Below are 26,029 nucleotides of genomic sequence, written 5' to 3'. Positions count from 1 at the left end.
AATAAAATATTAAGAAGGTCAAAAATCTAAGTAAAGAGTAATAATCTAAGTAAAGAGTAATAGAAGGTTATTTTTCAAATTCTCTCAACAAAACTCACTAGGTTCTTCACAAATTGTTTGATTTGACTATCAATTTCGATACTCGTTTTGGTTTAACCTAGATTTCGCTCTTTTAATTTTAGTAATAACAAACATATTATTGTAATTATCTACTGATTCTATTAAATTTTGTTTTGACGAAATTAAAAAATGTAATTATTTATATCTCTATATATATAAAGAATCTCTCCCTTAGACACCATCTTTTAAATTGCCAAAATTGCCCTTATGTAATATAAATATTACAATTTTATTTTTATTTGTTTTTTTAATGAAATTTTGAAATTTCAAATTTTCATATTTTTCTCAAGTAAACATTGTAGATAAGATAAATTGATTAAAAAAATTTAAATTTATATTATTTTATAAATGTTAAAAAAATAAATTTAAATATTATTGAAAAAATAATATTTATATATAACATATAATATTAAATATATTATATGATTTTATACACACGCAACGCGTGTGCGATTATGCTAGTATTTCATTATGATTCATCATTATTCCTTTTGTCAATATTATTAGCTTTTTTATTTAGACATGTATGATGTTGATTTAATATTTGATATACACAACAACTCTACAAGTCATTCTTATGAGATCGTTTAACTTTTAAAGCTCAATTTTGTGAAACATATATCTTATTTGATTCAATTCATGAAAAAATATTATTTTTCACTTGAGATATGCATCTGATCAATCCATATCACGGATAGCTTTTTTAACCGTATCACATGATATATACTATTTGACTTGAGATATACATCTAGTCGATTGTCTCATGGGTAGATTTTTCATCATAAAAGACACGTTAAATATAAGAAGCGTATATAACAAAAAATAATAATATATATATATATATATATATATATATATATATATTGGGTTAAAATCTAAGGGCCGAGGTTTAAGGCCCCGTTTGGTTTCAAAAGCCAGGGCAAAAAAACACTTTTTTAAGTGCTTTTCAGTTAATAAGATGTTTGGTTGACCAAAAAAGTGCTTAAATAAGCACTTTTTAAAGTTAAAATTAGAGTTTTTTAAAAGCTAAAAATTGTAGCTTTTAAAAGCACTTATTTTAAAAAATGTCTACAAAATCCAAACGGGCTCTAAAACTACCTTGGCGCTTTTAATGACAATTGCGGATATTATGGGAAGCAAAATCAAATCAAAATCTTCAAAAGAAAAAAAGAAAAAAGAAATAAAAAAATAAAATAAAAAATCAATCAAAAAAAAATTAATTTTTTTAAAAATAAATAAAATAATTGATGAACATTTTGAAACAATACAGAGCATTCCGGAATACAGCTATGCATATTCACCTTTTGGCTTTTGGACTCCCCCATTGACTCTTCTGCTTCACTCTCTCTGTCACTCCTCTCCATCCAATGCGATACTGGAGACAGCGCAGAAACGGGTGATATACTCCAACAGCACAAGATCGTGTGAAGCACGAATTCCCTTTTTACAGCCAGATTCTACTCGATTTCAATCTAATTGTCACTGCTACTTTTTCCTGTTCGATCTTTACTTTGCCTTGATCACCGAGTCATACCCAGTTGATGTTGAAATCTTAATTCACGCTGTTATGATGCACTATACCCGTTGAGGATCCATCGGGTTAGAGGTTTTGTGTGAATTTCTTGTGTTTGTTTTGTTTTTGCTCTTTCATTCTGCATTACATGTATGCACGGATGGTTTTCTTTTAATGCTTTTTCGCGTGTTTATGCTTTCTATTTCATATCTTTGGTTCTGGTTTTTGTTATTATTTTGGTGAGTTGTCGGCACTTTGCATTTTCTTGAAAGCTGGCATAAAAACATAGCCTTGATACTTTCGGTGCATGTTTGGTCTTTCATACTCTTAAGAAGATCAGATTGTTAGTACTCGAGACACATTTTGAATTGCTGTATGTGTTTCCTGTCTACAGGTGAACTCTTTACTAGTTCCTATATCATGGTTTTGAAGGTGTTCAAGGATTAGGTTGTTAATGCTCACTCAAGAATCTCTGTAGTTTACAATTGCAGCATTATCTCCAACTGAGTACACAGAGCCTAGAAGTATGCCATACTAAAGAGTGTTAACACCGAAGCATATGGTAATTCACACTGTGGCTGGCAATGCATCCAATTAAAACTCGGTATCATATTTGCTGGTGCCTGTTGTCTGGATATGTTTCAGTATTCGTTCTCTCTCAGTCATTGAGCCGGTGTGACGAACAGGCGTCCATGTTGGGAGGATCAGATGATCTATGTTCACTGGGTGAAACTCAAACCACAGCCATTTCCCAGTTTAAAAAATCCAGATTTTTTAACCTTTATGATAGTTACATTTCTTGTGAGGACTTGAAAGGAATTGGTTCATTCAATACCACCTGTTTACTCAATTCAAATCTGTATATGAATTCTGATGTTTATGTAGTTGGCACTGGAAATCTGGAGATACTTCCTTATGTACAAATTGTTTGCCCAATAGAAGGCTGTACGATAAGTTTTAATTTATCAGGAAATGTCAAAGTTGGTCAAAATGCTTCCATAGTCGCTGGAACTGTTGTTTTTTCTGCTCTCAGTCTGGCTTTGGAGTTTAATTCTTCTCTGAATACCTCTGCATTAGGCGGATTACCACCTTCCCAGACCAGTGGAACACCAGTTGGCTATGATGGAGGTGGTGGGGGGCATGGTGGGCGGGGTGCATCCTGTTTGAAAACTAATGTCACAAACTTCTGGGGCGGAGATGTCTATTCATGGTCAACTTTATCTAAGCCATGGGCTTATGGAAGTAATGGTGGTGGCACGTCAGATGACCACAAATCTGGGGGAAATGGTGGTGGGCGTGTCTGGCTTGATGTGAAGGAAATTCTTCATATAAATGGATCTGTACTGGCAGAAGGTGGGGATGGAGGTTCACTTGGAGGTGGTGGATCAGGTGGAAGTATTGTTGTGCAAGCTCCAAAACTGTGAGTAAACTTCCTGCTTGAACTCTATACTTCTGATGTCGCTGTATTTGTATTCTTTTTGGCCTACGGTCTTGATTGTGAAAAATTTTGAGATGCAAATTGGGTTCGTCTCACATAACTTTCAAACCTCTAATCATATTTCCTGAACATATTTGTGGAAAAAACATGAATACGCCCATTTTGCAATGTCAGTTTCATGATACGAATTAGGTGCTATCTTTTTTTTTTTTTGATAAGAAACTATAATTTTATTGATAATATGAATTTACTTAGGATACAAACAGTGGACCAGTGGTCCACAAAAGCATACTAGTGTCCAAAGCAAACAAAGTAAGCTATCAATCTAAATCAGAGCCAATCTCCAATCCCTATACAAGTCTAGTGTCGCCAAAGATTGAAAATTTGAACACTTGTGTGCCCAAATGGATACTCTCAATTTGATCTTGTCCCAAAGTTCTTCCACCGCATCTTCTCTGCATTCAAATATTCTTCCGTTCCTTTCCAGCCATAACGACCAACACATGCAATGTACTTAAGAGTGCATACCAGTATTTTGTTGATGTTTTTTGAACTTGTCATTCTTTTTGTGAAATCTATGTTTACCGATAAGACCACAAGTTATGAAGCCTAACACCTCAATACAAAAAAATGGTAATTGTGTTGAAAACACCTGTATATTTTTATTGGAGGAAATGCTTGGTTATTAGTTATTATTTTTTGCTGGTTATATTTGCAAAGTTTGGAAGAAATGAGAACAAGAAACACACATTGTAAAGTATGAAAATTGTCTATGGTTATCTTGCAATATGGAACTTGCATACTTTGGAGTCCTATTTTTTTTATTCTCTTCAATATAATTTTTTAAAGACTTTACCTTTTTCAGTTTGATCTCACAGCCATGGTTTTAGAAATTCGAAGCTTTGTCTAGAACTTCATTAGGGCATTATATGCACCTACTAGTCACCCAAATTGTTCATACTAGTACCTCAGAGGATTAAATGGCTTTTACACTTCTTTCAGAAGTGCTGGAAACTATCAGAAACTGATAGTCTTATAATATTCTTACTTATAGATATTGCTTGGTATTTACCTAAATACGTGTCTTGAAGATTCAATTTCTTCGGTAGTTAATTTGATACTGTATGAGTGTTGGTGAAATGCTCTGACGGGACAGGAAGGGCTTTGGTATAATCAGTGCTTCTGGCGGGCGGGGACTTGGTGGAGGTGGAGGTGGTAGGATATCAATGAACTGTTACAGCAAACAAGAGGATGTAAAAGTCACAGTGCATGGTTTGTACACATTCACACATCTCTTACCTGTCTATTATAGATGCTCATATCCGATTGTTGTCTTAATACTCTAGCATTTTATGACAGTTTAGACTTCCTTTTGTTGTAGAATTTTTTAAGGTAATGGTTTTGACATGATGGTGGAAAGTCACATGCAAAAACTTGTACATCCGGGATTCAGCTACTGGATTAATTTTGTTGTTTTTCATTACTAATTTTCTTGCTTCTTGATAGTCATTATACTCATACTTGGATAACACCATAAGATATTTACTTTTGAGTATTTTGTGTGATACTTTTAGCTAAGAAAAAATCGAAACATCTAAATGTGGAACCTATGCTGCATGTTCGAGGAAAAAAACCATGGGTATGCTTAGATCCATATGTTATAGTCCTTCATTTCCATTAAAAAAAATGAAATCAAATACAATTTACACTTTTTCCTGCCAAAATCTATTTTTCTTTTACATTTTCTGTCAACTTTATTAATTTTAAACAAATTTTCACTACCCCCACAAAATACTTTATCATCATATTATTCTGGTTCAATAAACAATATATGAAAATTTCAAACACGCCACACAGCATCGAAAATTGGATATATCTTATATGAGATTACTAACATAAACACATTTTTAAATGATGTGATTTCTAGAATGCATTTTTTAAGAAGTATTTTAATTTTTTTTTTCAAAAAACACTAAAGACAGATCCAGACATAGCTACATGTCTTTGTTCTGCACTCAATAGAATGTATGCAGGGAGGGAACATTTTACATCTTGAATATAATTGGAAACATAAAATTCATGGGAAACTGCTGCTACTTTAAATTTTGAACGTGTTTCTTTGCACCTTTTGTTTATCCGTTGCTAAAGTTTTTATGACATCAGTGGCATGCATGGCGTGTGTTATTGACCTGTCTACTTTTATTGAGTAGTTTTCTTACATTTATATATCTTTTTTATGTGTCTCGAGTAAATACTCATTTTTTTTGAGTGGATGTATATATTCTTTAAGTAACTGATTTTAGTGCTGGTTTTGCCTGAGTCTCCTGCTTGATTTGTTTTTCTATGTGGTAGGTGGTTACAGTATCGGCTGTTCTTGGAATGGTGGGGCTGCAGGTACTTACTTCGATGCATCTGTGCTGAGTTTACGTGTTGACAATGACAATGTGACCACGGAAACAGAAACTCCTTTGCTGGATTTTTCTACTAGCCCATTGTGGACAAATGTTTATATTGAGAACAATGCAAAAGTTTTGGTTCCTCTCCTTTGGACAAGAGTTCAGGTCCTCAATCATACTTTTTTCTCAACGTCTGAAGTTTTTGAGCATATATGTGCATGTAATTGACAGGTAGTCGATGGAAATGTCGTGCAGTTGTACATATTTATGTGCATATGTTTAGCACCTTCTTAAGGAAGGATATATAAATGCACGCACGTGTACACAGAAACAAACAGACGAACAACTTCTATACTAATTGGATATGCATCAACTCTCATGCAAATAATCCCTCAATTATCTTATAAATCAATTGCATATTATTTAAAAAAAAAAAAAAACTGAACATCAGTGTCCCAGTCATTTATTTTTGGTAATGAATTAAGTTTTTTGACAAATTTTTTCAAACTCATCATTTTGAAGGTGAGAGGTCAGATAAGCCTGTACAATAGAAGCAGCATAATCTTTGGATTGCATGATTTTCCTGTATCAGAATTTGAGCTTGTTGCAGAGGAACTTCTGATTAGTGATTCAACAATAAAGGTAAAAGAGTTGCTCATGTTGTGTATCTTTTACAGCTGCTAAATTCAGAAATTTATTGATTTAGTTTTTATCATTATTAATCTGCACAACATGATCCCTGAATTGGTAATTTAAAACTTAAATCTTTCAAGCAATCTTATTTCTGAACGTTCATCCATATCGTTGGACATCACTAGATTATAAGAAATGCTAAATGAGCTCCTGTTTGCAACTTTGCACCAGTAACGTGCTGTTTCTGTTTTCCCCCTTGTTCGTTCTTTTAAAAGCAATAAGCATAACGTACATCGACAGCTAGCGTACATCAGGAAGTTTATGCATCGGCTGCTATAACTTCACTTGTGACTAACTGAAGGGGTGTTTTAGCTCGAATTCTCCAACCTTACAAGTTGGGACAATGCGCTTACCTGTAAAAATTTAATAGGCATTCCAGCCCTCAACCTTTTATAATAGTTGCACGTTTAACCCTTGTCAAGACGAGTTATTGAACTTGCGTTGTTGCTGTGCCTAAATGACCATATTTTTTAAAATATTAAGTCTATGATACTAAAAGGTCATTCTAGTATTGTAATAATTTTTATATCCACTTAAACACATCACGTGTATTTGTGAAGAAAAAATGTGTATTCTGATGTAGTTGATGTATTTAAATAGATATGAAAATTATTATTATTATTTTTTGATAAGAAATACATATATTATTAATAAAATATAGAAAGTAAATACAAGAGGTGGACCAGTGGTCCACAAAGTACTCTAAAATAGATATGAAAATTATTACAATAATAGAAAGACATTTTCGTACTATAGACCTAATATTGTCAACAAAAAATTGTTACTTAGGTACAACAACAACAATGTATGTTCAACAACTCGTCCTGACGGGTAAAATGTGCATTTATAAAAGGTTAAGGTTTGGGATGCGTATTAAATTTCACATGGGTGAAGTTTGTATTTTTAACATTTCACGGGGGGTTTGATGCAAAAAACTCTAATTATAAATAAAACTCCCTGTATAGCGACAAATAATCGTTTTTTTTGTGTCAATGAAGGTCTATGGTGCTTTTAGGGTATCTGTAAAAATGTTACTCATGTTAAACTCTCAAATCCTAGTCGATGGTGGTGGAAACTCGGATGTTGCCATCTCTGTTCTTGAAGTAAGAAATCTTGTTGTTCTGAAGGTAATAATTAAATGCGTTTTTGTTTACTTGATAGACGCCCTGTTCTAAATTATTTTTGATTATGCATGCATAATTCCTATCTCCACTCCAAACAATTTGTTGCAGGATAACTCTGTCATAAGTTCAAATGCAAATTTGGGTCTATATGGTCAAGGTCTTTTACAGCTAACTGGTCAGGGTGATGCAATCAAAGGCCAAAGACTTTCCTTGTCACTTTTTTATAATATTACCGTAAGTTATAGATTAAAGTATGTTTTTATCTTCTTTCATTTGTTCTACTGCTTAAGATAGATTACATCAGGTATTCAGGTCGCAATTTTTTTTAATCTTAGCTTAACAGCTACGTGGCTATAAACAGAGTCTGAAGATTGAAACAGGTCTTCTTTAAGCAAAAATGATTTATCAGTATTTTAGTAGCAAATCAGGTTGAGGCTTGCCTACAAAAATACCCTCCCTGATGTTTGAATAGTTTCAAATGAACCCCTATCCTTGCAAGAAATCTTTAGATGTTCTATTATTTTGCGTTCTCGGCGTGTCCATGTAAATAATGTACTTGTCTGCTTGACGTAAGGGCACCTCATCAGGTTTCTAACAATTATAATTTCGAATATTACTTGCTTCTTTAGAGCTGACAATTGCGGTGACACTCCATGATCGGTGAAAAAAATTCTAAGTTGTAAGGTTTTGATTAAGGATGTCATTGAACACTTTTTTAGGACAACGACGGATGACCATAAGGAGTGTTGATCAATGTTCACCTACTGAGGTGTTGTAATCATTTAAACTTGGGAAAGTCTTTTGTTAATTGACAAAAATTTAAAGGGTTTTAGTGTTGTCAAACTTTTCTTTCAATATATTAGTTGCTTTGCAGCATTCTCTCCTGCAATATTTTGAATTATCATTCTCTTAGGTTTCTTTTCTGTCATCTGATTTTGCACAACTACCATATAATATGTTTTATGAGTGGTATGTCTCATACCCCTTAGCATTTGAAACTGTAATTGGTATTTGCAGTAGGACTAGTCACCTTGTGTGCATAATTAAGTATAGCTTCTATTATACTTGGAAATTTTATGCTCCTTTTATTGAATCGATCAGAATATTGGCATGACTATTCGTTTGAAAAGATTATGGTATTCTCCCTTTTCATGTAACTTTTTCATTTCCATTAATCACCTCTCCGTTTCTTGAATTTAATTTAATTATCCAGTATTTTAATTCTTCGAAAAATTTGTTGTATGTTAGGTTGGCCCTGGATCTTTACTTCAAGCTCCATTGGATGATGATGACAGTAGAAGCTTGTAAGAAAATTGGCTGCATTTGATTACTCAGTGTGAATTGATTCGATTATTCTCTACTATCTGCAATTTCAATCACATTTCATTATCGTTAAATAGGGTGACTACATCTCTTTGTGGGAGTTCGACATGTCCAAGTGATCTGATAACTCCGCCAGATGATTGTCATGTTAATTACACATTGTCGTTCTCTATGCAAGTAAGCAAAAATATGCTTTTCCATCAACTGTCACATGCAATGAGTTTCAGACTTGTGGTGCAGTGAATTCTGTGAAACTGTTTACAGGATATGAAATTCCTTCCTTCTCCGTTCTAATCAATTTGTACTCCTGAAATAGCAGCCTGTGGATGCTCTTGGTCATGAAATTTAGTCACTAAATTGACAATGACTTATTTTGTGCTGCCTTGACTTTTTTACTGTATAGAATCTTTATGCCAGTATGAATTAAGCACCTTCCCTTTACCTTCTGCTTTCCTAGATGCCGACATGCCATTAGGAATAATTTTCACACAACAATTGTGCAGGCACTTAAGATTCCAGGATTTGTTCGTGCAAACGTACGACCGTCTAAGTGTATGGCGGTTATATGCTTGTAATTCTAAGAGCATTTTATGCTTCCACTTTTGGACCTTCTGTATATCACTAACATAGTATTCAGACTACCTCCTGTGGATGTAAGCTGTCCAACATCTTACTAATGCTGCTCTTACAGGTTTGTCGCGTTGAAGATATTCTGGTGAATGGAATGATAAAAGGAAGTGTTGTTCATATTCACAGGGCGAGGACAATCATTGTGGAAAATAACGGCACAATAACTGCATCAGAATTAGGTATCTATCTTGGATTCTCGCTGGTCAAATTACTAATATTCCTGTTCTTACATTCTAGCATTGAGATTTGTGAGGCCTCATATATATGAAAGATATCTTAATAGTTTCTCATAATATTGAATGATTCACAGGTTGCAAAACTGGTGTTGGGAGGGGGAACTACTCAAATGGAGCCGGTGCCGGTGCGGGACATGGTGGGAGAGGTGGATCAGGATTTTTCAATGGTATTATGAGTGAAGGCGGTTGCGAATATGGAAGCGCTGATCTTCCTTGTGAGTTGGGTAGTGGAACTGAAAGTGTCAATAAATCTGACGGATATGTGGCTGGTGGTGGGATGATAGGTTAGCATTTAAACTCCCTCTGGGTCTCTCTCTTACATTTATCGGCCTGAAGGAAAACTAGTTTTAGGTTTTATTGATTTCCTTATTTTCATACATCGAACCAAAGTTTCATACTCGGTTGCAACGCTGAACTGCATTTCTAAAATTCTTTTTACGTGCCTGTAATTTCATTATTTTTATTATTCAATAATTTATATAAATTATCTCTCATGGCTTTGAAGTCAACTTTTTTTCTCTTTTTTCTAAATATCTGATATTTATGAACTATCGTGGCTTTAACATGTTTCATCACACCAATTTATCCCATCAATGGCTGTGCCATGTCTCAAAATGAAAAGTTGGGTGGCAATAGATTCGTGTGAACTGCATGTCTTATCCTCTATATGTGTATTTTACTATCATCAACAAGTATCACCTCTGAATAAAAATTCAAGATTTCGAGCGTTATGATTGACTAAGATCAAAGTCCATATCACTTCTCAGTTTGACGGCTATGTGTATTTTAATGTTATATTTGATAAGTTTGATATTTTTATTTTGGAAAAGGATATGGATGTAATTCCCTCATATGAAGTATAAACTGAAATCCAAATTAAAGTTTTGATGTTGGGCATTTGTTTCTTCTGACCATGTAGGCCTTAGTAAAGGTTGGGAACATGCATTTTCCCTTATATATCAGTGCTTTTGTCTCAAGACTGAGGGATGCCTTAAAACCACATTCAAACAATCAAACTTTGGATAACTTTCATGTGTGCGTATGTTGTGTGAATAAGTGGGAAGAAAGGGGAGAATTCTGTGGGCAGCTATAACCCACTGCGTTTGTTGGTCAGTTTGGATGGAAAGGAATAGCAGGATCTTCAAAGACAAAAAAGTTTCGCTTGGAGAAATTTGGGATAAGATTAAGTTAACAGTTGCAGCTTGGATACATAATTTAACAGAATTCCGATCGTTTGCGCTTTCAGATTTGTATAGAGATTGGAGTCTTGTATTGAAGTAGTTTGTTTTTCTCGTAGTAGATTAGTGCTAGTCGTGGACCACTGGTTCACCTTTGTAATCAACCCTATTTTAATTATATAATATTTTACGTTTCTTATCAAAAAAAAAAAAAAAGTGGCACACATAATTGACACTTCTTGTGTGCTGAGTATCATTGATCATCCATGTCCTTGTGTTTGATCATGCAACTGATAGTAACCAATTATCCATTTTATGCCTCATAGTGATTGGATCTAGACAATGGCCACTTCTAAGGCTCGACAACTATGGGTTTATCAGTGCTGATGGCCAAAGTTGTCATAGACCGACTCGCAACCGTAATGGAACTCTCATTGGTGGACTTGGTGGAGGTTCTGGTGGGACTATTCTTCTTTTTCTTCAATCTCTTTCACTCGCAGAAAACTCCTCTTTCTCTGTGCTTGGAGGCTATGGTGGCATTTTGGGCGGGGGCGGGGGTGGGGGTGGAAGAATTCATTTTCATTGGTCTAAGATAGCGGTTGGAGAGGAATATGTTCCTCTGGCATCTGTGGATGGCACCATTGAATTAAGGTATGATTATTCTTGCCGGGAAGCTTTGTTTTTGTATCGACCTTGATTTTTATAACGGACAATCGCGTGATAACAAATTACTTTGAATATCATTGTTTGGAACTTATAATTGGGTTGCATTTCATTTCCTTCGTATTCTTTGTTCAACTATTTTTGGAGCATCAATTTGTTTACTTCAGTTTTCTACAAAGCGCGGCGTGAAGAAAAAACTTCGATTCGGACTAAAGCATGGAAAAAGTGGTGAACGTAAGGATGATCACATTAAGCTTTGTTGAGTGTGAACTTTTTAGATAAAACATAACATTTTTTCGAATTTTAAGTAATCTTTTATTATTTTCTTTTGATAAAAGCTAACTTTTTAAAATTTAAATATTAATATTTGGTTATATAAACTTTTAAACAAAAAACCCTAAAGAGACCGTATTCTTGTTACTCTTGATAGAAGAAAAATTCTAAGATTTATACATTTATTTATTCTTAAAAGTGTCAATTGATTGACTTGATATAATTTGAATTATAGTAAAAACTAAAAACGTTTTTTCACACTTAATGTTGTACTAAACTCGCTTAAGCTTGACCTCAACATTTAGTCACGCGTGTGCTTTTTAGAATCTTGGTTTACTTTGGTATGACAGCTTCATTTTTAATATTTACTTTAAATTTATCTCTTTTTTATCACATTTTTTTAATCACATTTGATAACTATTTTTGCTTGCCTGTGATACTTTTGCTTCACCCAAAAATGTTGGCTAGTGCATGTTTTCGTTGTTTACGATATTTTTTTCATGTTCAAATTATATTAACTTTTGAAATACCAGGAAAGATGATTTCCGAAATAGTGCATCAGTTCATTAATGTAGAAGATTTGTTTCAGATATGTTCAAATGTAGTATTAGAGACTAAGTTAAAAATAATTACAAATTATTGTGGATTGAAATACATGTTTTGTTGGCTGCTCTTCCTGCTATTTGGTGCTTTATTGCTCCAGCTATTTTGGTGTATCATATTTTTGAGATCCGATAGATTCTAGAACAGGAGTGTTTAATGTCAAAGTTGATGGTTTTTGAGTGTGAACATTTCTTACTCATTCTTTAGCAGGATGTAGCGACTCTGCAGAAAAAAAACAGACATTACATTGGTTTTCATTGAAATGTGTTTACATTACTGTAGAAATATGAAGGAGAAGAGAATTTATTGTTCTGGTTCACAATACAGCTTTAAATATACAATGGTGGAAAGTCAATCCCAATAATTAATTAAGGAATTATAAAATATTAGAATATTATCCTACCAATAATATGCTATCTATCAAATCAAATATTACAAAATATATATTTGATAGCATAATTCCCTTACATTGTCTAACAGTGGTGGTTCTGGAAGTGGAGATGGCTTTCACGGGGAGAATGGTACAATTACAGGGAAGCAATGCCCCAAAGGCCTGTATGGTACATTCTGTACAGTATGTTCTTCGTTCTCACTATCTTCTCCTGTACATTTGGTCAGTTGTGCATATATCGCACGAAGAAGATTAAGAACAAACAAAGAATGTCATAGTAAGGAGAAAAAAAGGCAGTTTTAGATGTAACAGTGATTTTTATTTTTACATTTATTTATACTTGTGAATTGTGATTGGATAGATTGGCAGAAACAGAGTCTTTTTCTCGTTCTCTTGATTGAGGAAACAAATTTCATTGTAATTGTCTAAGTGGGAATATTCTGTTTTGTTGACATCTATTTTCCTTCCGTTCAATTTGTTGAAACAAACTAGGGTTTCGTAAGTAAATAATCTCGAGGCGTGGGTGGCTATTAAAGGTGATAAAGAAGTTGTTTACAAAATCCAAGATGTCATTATTTTATCTAGTTTTTGTTCTTTGCCTAATAAACCTCATATCCGTAATGATTGCCGGTGTATCAGTCTTAACCAGGTATGGTTGATCCTTACACTGGATTTTCAGAGTATATGCATATAAGGTCCAATGCACATGCTAATCGTTTTTGTAAAAAATGTCAGCCGGAAATTGGAATAACATTGTTTGCATCTTAAATGGTGTCAGGGTATATTTTTGCTGGTTATTTTTTTCACTACAATGCATACTGTAGATAATATTTTATGTTTTTAGGTTATGCTTCTGAATTTCTTTATATGGGCTGTTGTGTTATAGGAATGCCCTGTCGGAACGTACAAGGATGTTGAAGGATCTGATCCAAATCTTTGTAGGCCTTGTTCCCTTGAGGTCCTTCCCGCTCGTGCTAATTATATATATATGAGAGGTATCGTGGTGGATGATAAAAAATTTAATGTGAAATCTCAGTTTTTTTACTGCACAAACTTAGTTAATTTCTGCCACTTACACTACAGATGGGATGAAATACTGCAGGTGGAGTCACTCAATCGCATTGCCCTTTTAAATGCATATCTGACAAATACAGAACACCTAAGTGCTACACACCTTTTGAGGAGCTGATATATACATTTGGTGGCCCCTGGCCTTTTTCGTTACTCCTATCGTGTGTTGTCATGCTCCTAGCTTTATTGTTAAGTACTCTAAGAATCAAACTGATTGGATCAGGAAACTCATATGACAGAGTGAATTCTCTCGAACATCATTCTGATAATCGTTTTCCTTATCTACTTTCATTATCTGAGGTAAGCATATCCCTTCGATTACCTAGTTTGGTTACCGTTGTTTCTTGTCAGTGTCTTACATAAGCTAATACCTATTTGTTATTGCATTGCTTACACTACAGGTTCGTGGTTCCCGAGCAGAAGAAACTCAGAGTCATGTACATAGGATGTATTTTATGGGTCCCAATACATTTAGAGAACCTTGGCATCTTCCATATTCGCCTCCCTCAGCAATATTTGAGATTGTGTAAGAATGAATACATATAAACATAAAAATCTGTAACCATCAATACATGCTGAAATATGCTCTTTTGATTGAAATTTATTATACATTAGCTTGTTGGTGTGCTTTCTGCCCACCCAATATTAATACTTTACTGCAAACTTCGTGCCAATTGACTATTGGTGATATTCCCAATGTCTCGTATATAATATATAAAGTTTCTTATAAAAAAAAAATTTCCCTATGTCCTTAAATGCCTTTTGAAATCTAGCTAATGACGCCGGATCTATTGAAGTACATTTTTTATCTGTAGTATATATACATATAGATATTTTTTGGTATGCATTTGATTTTTAGATGCACTCAACATTTAATAAGTGGACAACTGAAAAAGTTTCCAAGTTCATCCACAAAGTTATACAGAGTTTTCTGTCTCTATTCTCTTCACCATCATATAATTCTGTGGTCACCTGAGATAATATTTTCTTTGACTACCAGGTATGAAGATGCTTTTAACAGATTCATTGATGAGATAAACTCTGTTGCCACATATGAATGGTGGGAAGGGTCAGTACATAGCATACTTTCAGTCCTCGCATATCCTTGTGCCTGGTCCTGGAAACAGTGGCGTAGGAGAAATAAAATACATCGGCTTCAGGAGTTTGTCAAGTCTGAATATGACCATTCTTGTCTTCGTTCTTGCCGATCACGTGCTCTATACAAAGGAATGAAGGTTGGAATAATTGAATACCATGGAGTTGTTTCTTTTGGATAAACTCTTTAACTATCTATTTATTTGCCAAAAAAAATGAAGTACAATTTTGAAAGTAGTTATCAGTGCCAGATGTCTGGCAAATAACTATCAGTTAAAGAGCCGATCTATTGGATTAGATAATTCAAACATGTTGGCATTTGAAATGGTGTTCCACATACATTCTGTTTCTGATTTTGAGAACATCACGGTGAACGGAGTTACTTTATTTCTGGACAAAATTGTTGCAAACAGAGTTAATTTGTCGAAATTACCTTCTTCTGGTAATGTATTTGTCTAGGAACTATTTGGCAAATGAGAAATTGTGTCGCATCATCTGTTAACATGCAATGCATAGTTAATAGTTTCTTTGGTAGTGCATAAGATATAGTAGACTATTCTGTTTTAGATAGTTTTCCACAAATTAGGGGGTTGCACAAACTAGTTTCTTATTAAAGGAAGAAAAGTTGTGTAATTCAGTTCCCAAAACATCCGTCCTTTTCCCTTTCCTCTATTTGTGGGTGTTTTCCCCTCTTCATCTTCGATCGTGGAAGCAAATCACTAGCTTGAAAGAACGCTTGAAGATGTGTTAACCCTCAATTCGTGAGCTCGCAAACTCAAAAATAATTTTTAAATGTATTTTATATTTCAATTCATGAACCATACCTATGATTTGAACTTGTGAACGTATTCATGAATATTTGTTAATACAATCTGTGCTTGGGAACCCACTCATGACCTGAGCTCTAGAGCTTTTTCGTTTTCGGTCTCGTGAAAATTTGTAAGCTCAACTGGTTAATAACCTAGCTTGAAGAGTGAATCACCAATAAGATGCCATAGTTTTTTGTAGGAAGAATGCCATTGTCAATCCTGGATATATATTAAACTCCCTTGATATTTACCCAACCAATATGAGACACAACTAACACACCAACACATTTTATTCGTGAAAATTTGGTTCATATATATTTTTTAACGAGGTCAAGTATTGCAGGTTGGGGCAACACCTGACTTGATGGTTTCATATATTGAATTTTTCCTTGGTGGTGATGAGAAACGATTGGACATGGTAACCAGCATACGGAAAAGATTTCCGATGCAAATTATTTTTGGTGGGGATGGAAGTTATATGTCACCATATAATCTGTATAGTGACACATTATTGACAAATCTCGTTGCCCAGGTAATCTGAATGTTCTTTTATTTATAGTACGGCATTCAGAAATTTATGGACATCAGACCAGCAAAATAGTTCTGTGTATTGACTTCTAACGTGTGCTGATCTATAATTTAGCATGTACCTTCAACTGTCTGGAATCGCCTGGTTGCTGGTTTGAATGCTCAGCTGAGGACAGTGAGGCATGGGTCTATTCGAACCTCTTTACTTCCCGTTATCAATTGGCTTAGTAGCCATGGAAGACCCCAGCTTGAGTTTCATGGGGTCAAAGTTGAGCTTGGGTGGTTCCAAGCCACAGCCAGTGGGTATTACCAGTTGGGTATAATTGTGGTGGCTGGAGATTTTACTCATTATGATCTTCACCAGCCCGCCTGTTTGGATCACAGTGATTCATTCTCCAGGTAGTACCATATGAGTCCGTATGCAATTATTATTCTACCTCAAATGAAGGATGTGTCGAAAATTCAAGAGCTAATTAGGATCCAAATCTTGATTTATATTATGAGCAATGGATTCATTTGTGACTTCTCTGGTTTGTACTGGGCCTTTGTTCAGTATTGTTTGCCCTCCCAGGGGAACTGAATAATTATCTTTTTGATTGCCTGCCAGAAAGATATTGGAATTTTAAGTATTTACTAACCTATTTACGACAATGTATCTCTACTTTATTTTCGGCACAATCTTTCAGGAACTTTGCTGCTGGGACACAAAGTGGTGTCAAACTTGCAGAAGAGAGTCAGGTTTACACTAGCCATTTGCTATCACGTAAAAAGATGACTGGAGGATTCAATGGTGGTATGATAAATGAAGCTTCCCTAAAATCATTGGTGTATAAGAGGGACTACCTCTATCCATTTTCTATGCTATTGCTCAACACTCGGCCTGTTGGTCGACAGGTACACAAAATCTGTGACTATACTGGTTGTCCTAATCTTTGCTGTATGACGGTAACTTGCGTATGTGTTTCAGGAGACAGTGCAGCTTATGATTACTATCATGCTCTTGGCCGACCTTTTTGTTACTCTTCTTATGCTGTTTCTGTTCTACTGGATATCTCTTGGGGCTTTTCTAGCTGTGCTTCTTATCCTTCCCCTATCTCTGCTCTCTCCCTTTCCAGCAGGCTTGAATGCCTTGTTCAGTAATGGGCCTAGAAGAGCTTCACTTGCTCGTGTTTATGCCTTGTGGAATGCGAGCTCAATCTCAAACATCGTAAGTGTTGATAAAACAACAGCATTTATTTTACCTGAGAAAATATAAGAGAAGAAAGTGATAAGAAAATGTATTGAAAGGTTGAGAGGACTGCATTTGTCATGTCAACTGAAAATGCACTGCCATTTCCTGGCTATGATTCTCTCAATCTACAAGTTTAGCCCTAAATTCTGGAGAACATAGAGGCTGAGTTTAATTAACTTGACTAGTAATATCTTGCTTCTGTTTTACAGTGATTTTGACTTGGTCGTTTGCAAATTTTGATACTGGTTGTTCCTGAAATATTAGTCATCTAACACTGTCTGTTGTGTCTTCCGACTGTGTTTTGATGAAAACATGGTGTCTACTACTAAATCTTGCTTTCAAATCAATGCTAATGAATATTGTTACTGTGAGATTCAACCTGCTGATCAGACAGGTCAATTGTCATATAAACTTTGGGATAGGTAATCGCAAGTACATGGAAAAATAATATTCTGTATCTCCATCAAAGCAGAAGTATAGTTACTTCTGAAGGTATAGGCCGAAAATGTACGTGCGTTCCATGGTTTTAGATGGATACTTGTTTGTGTCCATTAATTTACTCGGTTTATGGTGAAAAATGAAAGAGCAAGATGTGGCCTTGAATAACAAGTTAATTGTGCAAGTGATGGCGCACCATGTTATGGTGAAGAAAATCAATAAAAGACAATGATGCGAGGCTTTAGCCCTTATTCTTAAAGAATCTAAGTTTGATTCTTTAATTTTTTTTATTTCTAATGTAATTTGCAGGGTGTAGCATTTATCTGTGGCATGATTCATTATGTAACTACCTCGTTGAATTCCCAACAAAAGGGGAACATTTCGCATTCAAGGTGAGTTCCATCAACATTCTCGTGCAACATGTTTTTGAGGTGTTGGATTGAGGATGCCTGCTGTCGTTAATGGCCAGGCTGCCTCAGTTTTCTGGTTGTATGGATGATCAGTTTGAAATTTTAACTTCTAAGTATAGGATTTGCTAAAAGGTGGAATTCCTTTCCTTCTTTCTTTTTTGTTGCTCTGAATGACAAGCCATGCAATGAGTTGATCTAGGAGAAAATATTTTATTCGCAATGTGATTTGCTTTTCATATAGTATTTTCTGTTTGTGCTTTACCGTTATGGGAGTTACACTCGGTCCCCCGCCGTGCACCTATTTCTGTCATTTTCATACAATGTACCTCAACCTGCCGTCTGCTCCAATTGTTTAAAATGAAGTAAAGAAAAACCAAAGTAGGAGTTCGGGATTGAAAACTGAAAAGGTCAATTTGGAATGTTCCGAACGCGTGCTAAAAACGAATGAACCCGAAATCCCGTTTCTCTACCGAGATAATCATATGATATTGTTGTCAATCAAACTAAGATTATAAGATCCATGCTTTTCAGTATGTGGGATTTGTATAGAGATGTGTTTTCAACTTTGTTGTGATTCCAGGGAAGATGACAAATGGTGGCTTTTGCCAACCATTCTCTTGCTATTCAAGGCAATTCAAGCTCGATTCGTGGATTGGAATATAGCAAATCTAGAGGTCAAAGATTACTCTCTCTTCAGTCCTGATCCTGATACCTTTTGGGCGTACGAATCTGTTTCGTGATGCAATGGGATAAACCCACCCATCATGAGTAGTGCTGATCTCGTTGCATATGTACAGTAAACTAAAAGTCCCAATGTCTATATATATCCCAGTAGCATAGAAAGCTTGAGCAAAGTAGTTAGCCTTTTTCTCATATTGCCAAAGTCCTTATTCATGTACAGATCAACTATTGACAGTCAGTTTTTATAGCCATAGTAAGATGATAATTAACCGACGATTTTGACATATATGTTGCCAAAATCTAGAAATTTTCTAAATTTTTTTAAAATTTAAAATTTAATTTTCTTTGTTTGTTGATTTGACTCAATTCTAATTGTAAAGCAAGATGCCAATGAGAAATGTTGGAAGTGGCGTTCTCACTTTTAAAAGTTTATTCGGCGTAGATGATTTTAAAAAAATGTTTGGGGTTTTGGGGAAAAGAATAAAAAAAAAAGAAAGAACTCAGTAAGTAACATGCCAGTCAAGTGTTTTTTTTTTGTTTTTAAAAAAATTATATTCCAGAATAATGATAATTGAAAGTTTTAAAATTTCTTTTTTAGCCTGTCATACTGCTGAGGGGCTGATATTATGTCTTGAATTCGCTACCGTAAGGAAATTCTTGTTTCAGTCAAATGATAACAGATACGGAATATGATAAACAAAAATTACGTAATAAAAAATTGAAGAAATAGAAAAAATAAAAAAAATATATGAAGTTGAAGGAACAATGATTTCTATAATTTTGAAAATGATAATGGATTTTATCGGATACCAGAAAATAAAAAAAAAATGAATGAATATTTTCATAAGTTATATATGTAATTTGATGTCAGTGTTATTATTAGTTAACGTAAGTAGTCGAGTTTTATATATAACATAGATGAAAAGCTCTTAATATATTGATGTAACTCACTCGGACGTTTAATTCAAAGACCAATGAATTGCAAAGTTTTTCATATATTATACACCCCTTCGTTTTCACACAATGAATTGCACACAAATTTTTAAATAATGATCAACCTTTCAACTTGAAAATAAACAAGAGACTAAAGTAGAAAGTTATTATATAGTCCTTAATTTATAGGTTGATAATAAAACAAATGAAATTAAAAATTATAAAATATTGCATTTTATTTCAAAATTATCATTATATTATAATAATCCCCCTTCTATCCGCAAATGCACGAGGCAAAATGGCCACATCTGTGAAGAGCTTCTTCCTGTCACCAAATCCGCCACCATGTTTCTTTCCTCCTGCGGCAGCCACCGTCTCTTTATCCGCACCAAAATTCTTGGTTCTTGCAACCCGATTCCCTTCGATTCTTCCCCTTGTTTCTGCTGTTCCCATGAACAAGCGAAGGAGGCGCACACAAATTTGCTGCGCCACTCCCGCTGTCTCCACGGACACAACCCATTACGAGGTACAGATTGAAATCCATTTTCTTCGTGAGAAAATCCAAGAAATGGTATTTTGTTGTGTCTCAAGTCTGCTCTACAGACCACAAGCTATTGTGCCGTAGCTTATATCTGATAAACCTGGAGAATCTCCTAATAAACTCGGGAAGTGAAGTCTCCCGCTATAGTTCATGCTAGAAAGCTGTTCCCATTTGAAATTTTAACTTCTTAAACATGTTATTGCACATGCTTTCCACTTAAGCAGAACTTGTTAAATATACAGGACAATAATTATTCAAGTATAGAAATTTGCATTTGTCAACAAACTTGGGAGATCTCTGATGTTAGAATAAATTGAAACTTAGTGCAGTTTCATGACGATTCTTCTGAGGTAGAGTTGAGATTGGAGCTAGGGAGTGAAAGCATAAGTCCCAAGGATGTCTTTGTAGATGCAAATGAAACCTCTTTGGTCATTAAAGTGCAGCAATCAGGGTACATAAGGACTCTCTTGGATACTGATAGTCTCTATGGAGTCATAAAGCCTGCGGAAACAATATGGTATATGTTGGTAATATGAACCATCGAGGATCGACGTGAACCATTTCATGATTGTTCTGATGTTTGTTCTCTTCTCAGGTACATAGATGATGCGCAACTGGTGGTTAGCTTGAAGAAGCAAGACCCAGAATTAAAATGGCCTGACATTATGGAATCCTGGGAGTCATTAACAGCGGGAGTCATGCAACTATTGAAAGGAGCTTCAATCTTTTTGGTTGGAGAATCGGCTGAAATAAACCACAAGATTGCTCGAGAACTGGCAGTTGGTCTTGGGTATGGGACTCTCTCCATTGGACTATAAACTTAGAATTTGACATAAATATATTAATTCAATAATATATAAAATTATACTATTTTTATTGGCCTGTATTTCGGTAGCTTTACATTTTGCTTGCTCTTGTCTGTATCCATGACTCGATCTGTAGCGTTGTTTGTTAATCTAAGCAATTAATCTTATATCATCTTGTTAATCTTTAATAGAAGTGTGTCATGAGCCTCCATTGCACCAATATGGAGGAGTTAAAAGCCCAAAAGATTATTCTGCTATAATTTTTTGTAGTATGCGTTGTTATCTTGTCTCTAATTGAATCATTGCACTCTATTTATAATAGAGTGTGATTTTATTAATAAAATCATCAGGAAAGTTAATCACAATATTGTTTTACGAGATCTAAGGTTCTCTCCTAATGAGCCTTTAACCAAGAGATCGTGAGGTTCTCTCCAACGAGCCTCAAAACATCATGAATTATGATCAGCCCTTAAATCGCCCCATAATGTTATCAAAACCCTGGGACCATGACAAATTGTCAGGAAAGGAAGATTTAGGAGTTCTCCTTGATCTGATTTCTGTTTCAATTTCACCTGTTTTTGGCTTGTCTCTTTAAACATCAATTGGAAATTTTCAGGTGTTTGCAGCATAAAAATAATTATGTCCTTCTAAATGCTTGGGCAGTTGGGCTTTAATTATTCGTTACCCTAAATTTTTCATCTTTCTAAATTTGTGTCTTCTATGTTGTTAGATACACTCCACTCAATACACAGGAGCTGCTAGAAGCATATGCTAAGCAATCCATTGATTCATGTGAGTGAACAGATTTCTGAATCTCTCCATGTGTAATCCACTCTAGTTATCTCTCACTCACACACACATGCTAGCAAAATCATCTCGTTGATATCATTCGTCTATCATGGAGTTTTTAAATTGTCGAATGGAAAAAATATGTTATTACAAACATCATTTTGTAATGAATGAAAAAAGGGTGCTCGTGTAGTATGCAAGCAAGTTTAATGGATAGTTCTAATCCATCTTGTATTCGCCTAAAAAATTTCACTTTTCACATAAAAAAAATTTCATGGTTTTTGTGTACAGAGTTAATCAAGAATGAAAATCTTTGTGAGTTCTCCAAAGATTGAACTGGGTCAGCAGAAAGAAAGAAAAGTAAATAATATAGATCAATGTAAGTACCATAAAATGAATATCCTGAGAACTTCAACTCAATTTATCCCACATTTTGCATTGAGTCAACAAACTCCTATAACTTGCAATACCATCTTGCAGTTCATTAACATGTAAACTGGTTCCAGGGGTGATGGCAGAGGGCTCTGAAGCTGTTGCAGAAGCAGAAGATGCTATATTAGAAAATCTTAGTCGGTACTATTTTCAGCTGTGTTCACCATCCACATGATCGTTTATTTGGTGCTGTAAAATTGACCTGTAAAATTGACCATCTTCCACTATTTCTTTCCTTCATATTTCCTTATGCAATTAAATGTTTTATAAACGATTGAGTTTCCAGTCAAGCTCGAGCTGTTGTTGCCACAATAGGAGGGGAATATGGTGCTGCCAGGAGACCTGATAAATGGCGGCATCTTTTTGCAGGATTTACTGTTTGGCTGTCTCTGTCTGAAGCCATAGGTAATGGTTATTCTCTCTGCAGTGTTTAAGCATACAGTAGTCATCCACAAGTTTTGCAAGTACAAACATGGTTTTTTTTTTTTTCAGTGGGTGAATTTTTCAAATTTACTCAACGGGATGATCGATATTAGTAGTCAGAAGGAGGTGGTTGTTTTGGGGATGGGAAGCCATGCATTGTTTGAATTTTTTTTTCGCAGTGTCCTTGGAAATAAATTAAGGACCTCACTATCTCTTTAATAGATGTTTGTTTTCATAGGAGTTTTTACATGTTAACGTTAACTAAGATGCCACAGATTGTGTGTAAAAGAGTTTCGTCACACACTAGAAACTTGCATGATACACAGTTACAGGGTGATTGGTTAGTTGCGTCTATCAAGATTTTATTTTTGCTTAGAATAGATTGGTGAAACCTTGTGTCATTGATTTCTCAATGTACGAGGAAGCCAAAAAAGTTTTAACCACTCAATTGGAAGTCTCTTAAGTCACAATGTTATGCAAATATTTTTTAAGTTGCTCATCTCTGGCTAAAAATAACAACTTTCATGTATAAATCATTTAGAAACGTAACTTTAGGTCCAAGATCCCTTTCTCATTTTTTTCGTTTTATGTTGGTATCCATTTCATAGATGAAAAAGTTTCTTGGACCCTAAAAAATGGGCACTGTTCTGTTTATAGCTTCTCAAAATATATGTGATTTGGTAATTGTGAAGATGAAATGTCGGCAACAGAGGAGGCCAGGAGACACATCCGAGATGGTCTTCAAGGTTACGCAAATGCTGAAGTAGTTGTGAAGCTTGGAGGTTGGGATGCCAATTACTCAAAAAATGTCGCACAGGCTTCGCTCAGTGCTCTCAAGCGTTTAATATTATCGGATAAAAATCTTCCAGGTACACTATTTGATTTATTCCAATCCTCTAGATTCATCTTATTTTCAATGTTATTTTATACTTGGTTGATCATGTTTTCGTGCTTCATTTTGCGAATGCCCTGGCTCTAGAGGCCAACAGGAGATTAAAATAACCAGTAAGATGAAAAGAGTTATTTAAATGAAATTTATGGCTGTTTTGAGAAAAACTGGGAAAAGATTAGTGAAAAATTAACCGAGAAACTGGCGTCAGATCTTCTACAAGTGTTGTTATTCACACACACACACACAAAGAAATTGAGAAGCTGGTCATATATTATTAGCAACAAAAGTTTATATATCTACATATATAATTTTGATCACTTGCACCCTAGGGTGCAGGATTTTTCGTGTGCGACCAGGGTTTTAGTGCAATTTTTTTACACTAAAACCCGGTACCGGGTTTTAGTGGTCGCACACGAAAAATCCTGCACCCTAGGGTGCAGGTGATCATTACTGTCTACATATATATATATATATATATATATATATTTCATAAAGAGATGAAAAAGCATTTTTGTCATAAAAGCTCTGTAAACCAAACGCCCTTTGAGCCACATTCCAGATTTCCCATTCCATACCATGCTTTAATATCTTATCGTGTGTATTTAAGTAAAGATGTCCTTTTCCTAATGCTTGTCAAGGAATGGCACATGATAATGTCCACATAGTACAAAAGATCACAACACGAGGCAACACAAGGTGTGCGCTTGATTCGAAGGTATGGTAGGCTGTCGCTGATAAAAAACAGTTTCCTTGTTTTGAAGGTAGAAAGAGCCTGTATGTACGACTGGGATGCCGAGGGGACTGGCCGGACATCAAACTTCCGGCTGGCTGGGATCCATCTGCGGGAACTGATGTTTCTACATCTGCATCATAGCATGAGATAGAATACAACTATACAAGAAGGCAAATCCACTTTACATGGTGATCTTAGATGTAGTAATAGATATCATCTTCAAATTGTACCAACTGTGCGGATACTGTTTTAGGAAATAAAACATTTAAAACTTATTATACTGTAAACATAATGGAAAAGTAAAAACTAATACAAGATATAACAATCTACAATATTTTGATGGGGTCTGTTTTTTCATCGACCTTTGTGTTTGACTTCTCGTATATTAATTTTATATTTTCCCCATAAAATTATGATAGTAAATGGGAAGAAAATGCAAGTATTAACAAAGAGTCAAAAAATTATTTCAAAAAAAAAAAAAAAAGGAAAGTCAAATAACCCCTAAAAAAAATGGTTATTGTCACATTAAAGTACGCGGAAATAAATGGCATCGTTTTCTTCAACGTAAAGTAAATAGATCGTCTAATTACAACGTTTACTTTCCTCCAACCCAAAACACAAATAACAATAATTCCGCAATTTCTAGGAAGCTTCACGGTTGTTTGACAAACAAATAATATGGACCCAAATATTTCCCAAGTATCTACCGACAATTTTATGAATATTTATTTGAAAATATTGAAATCTGTTGTGAAAAAGTAAAAATTTACGGTAAAAAGTAAAAACTCAAAAACTCAAAATTTATCAAATTCTACACTTTATAAAATTTTTCTCTCTTCACAATTGTGTTTTTCTACACAAATGGAGAGACCTATTTATAGATCTCAATTGGAGATTAGTCAAAAATTAATACATCATTAATTACATCATCACACACTAATTTTCAATATTTTACAACTCAATTTTCAACTTTCAACCTTCAACATTCAACAATAAATAATAATATATATTTATATATATTTTCAACACTCCCCCTTGTGATGATGATCATGATAGAATGACTATCTCCATTACGTGTTGTATACTGCCTCGTTAAAAACCTTACTAGGAAAAACCCATTGGGACAAAAACCATAGTAAGGAAAAAAGAGTGCAGCCACGTAAACTCCCCCTGATGTCAACATGAATGATTCTTCACATATTTCGTAGATTGTGCATCCCAATATTATAAATGTGTTTTCTGAATATCGCCGTGGGAAGTGCCTTTGTGAAGAGATCGGATGAGTTCTCACTTGATTGAATGTAACAGATATCAATATCTTTATTCTTCTCCAGCTCTTGAGTGTATGCAAAGAATTTAGGAGGAATATGTTTAGTTCTGTCACTTTTGATGTATCCTTCTTTCATTTGGGCAACACATGCGGCATTATCTTCATACAGTGTGATTGGATTCTTGTCCACTGATAATCCACAAGAAGTTTGGATATGCCGAGTCATTGATTTAAGCCAGACACATTCACGGCTTGCTTCATGTAGTGCAATAATCTCGGCATGATTTGATGAAGTTGTAACAAGTGTTTGTTTCTGTGATCGCCAAGAGATTGCAGTGCCTCCACGAGTAAATACATATCCGGTTT

General features: G+C 34.7%; 2 protein-coding genes across 5 annotated transcripts; both read left to right on the top strand.

The window, feature by feature from the left end:
* The first annotated feature begins 1,402 nt into the window (after window positions 1–1,402).
* LOC140871277 (uncharacterized) lies at window positions 1,403–19,149 on the top strand. 2 transcript variants are annotated; one of them, XM_073273751.1, is made up of 23 exons: window positions 1,403–1,719; window positions 2,028–3,053; window positions 4,228–4,343; window positions 5,424–5,632; window positions 5,990–6,109; window positions 7,159–7,287; window positions 7,393–7,518; window positions 8,533–8,588; window positions 8,685–8,784; window positions 9,299–9,416; window positions 9,548–9,757; window positions 10,978–11,302; window positions 12,671–12,764; window positions 13,468–13,576; window positions 13,684–13,952; window positions 14,054–14,178; window positions 14,653–14,887; window positions 15,900–16,088; window positions 16,200–16,483; window positions 16,771–16,978; window positions 17,052–17,291; window positions 18,063–18,145; window positions 18,744–19,149. In XM_073273751.1, exons 2-23 carry the CDS (start codon window positions 2,218–2,220, stop codon window positions 18,901–18,903), a joined length of 4,341 nt encoding a protein of 1,446 aa, XP_073129852.1. In that variant the 5' UTR covers window positions 1,403–1,719; window positions 2,028–2,217; the 3' UTR covers window positions 18,904–19,149. The 2 variants fall into 2 exon arrangements, with proteins under 2 accessions (XP_073129852.1, XP_073129928.1); XM_073273827.1 differs by having other exon boundaries at window positions 1,403–1,726.
* A 921-nt stretch (window positions 19,150–20,070) lies between these two features.
* LOC140874610 (probable inactive shikimate kinase like 2, chloroplastic) lies at window positions 20,071–24,727 on the top strand. 3 transcript variants are annotated; one of them, XM_073277929.1, is made up of 8 exons: window positions 20,071–20,303; window positions 20,648–20,835; window positions 20,914–21,108; window positions 21,855–21,916; window positions 22,420–22,486; window positions 22,632–22,750; window positions 23,479–23,637; window positions 24,422–24,727. In XM_073277929.1, exons 1-8 carry the CDS (start codon window positions 20,076–20,078, stop codon window positions 24,532–24,534), a joined length of 1,131 nt encoding a protein of 376 aa, XP_073134030.1. In that variant the 5' UTR covers window positions 20,071–20,075; the 3' UTR covers window positions 24,535–24,727. The 3 variants fall into 3 exon arrangements, with proteins under 3 accessions (XP_073134030.1, XP_073134028.1, XP_073134031.1); XM_073277927.1 differs by having other exon boundaries at window positions 23,461–23,637; XM_073277930.1 differs by having other exon boundaries at window positions 23,461–23,637; window positions 24,406–24,535.
* The last annotated feature ends 1,302 nt before the right edge of the window (window positions 24,728–26,029 follow it).

This window comes from Henckelia pumila, chromosome 1, assembly GCF_033568475.1.
Source record: "Henckelia pumila isolate YLH828 chromosome 1, ASM3356847v2, whole genome shotgun sequence".
Classification (NCBI taxonomy): domain Eukaryota; kingdom Viridiplantae; phylum Streptophyta; class Magnoliopsida; order Lamiales; family Gesneriaceae; genus Henckelia; species Henckelia pumila.
This window is presented reverse-complemented; position numbering and strand designations above follow the sequence as displayed.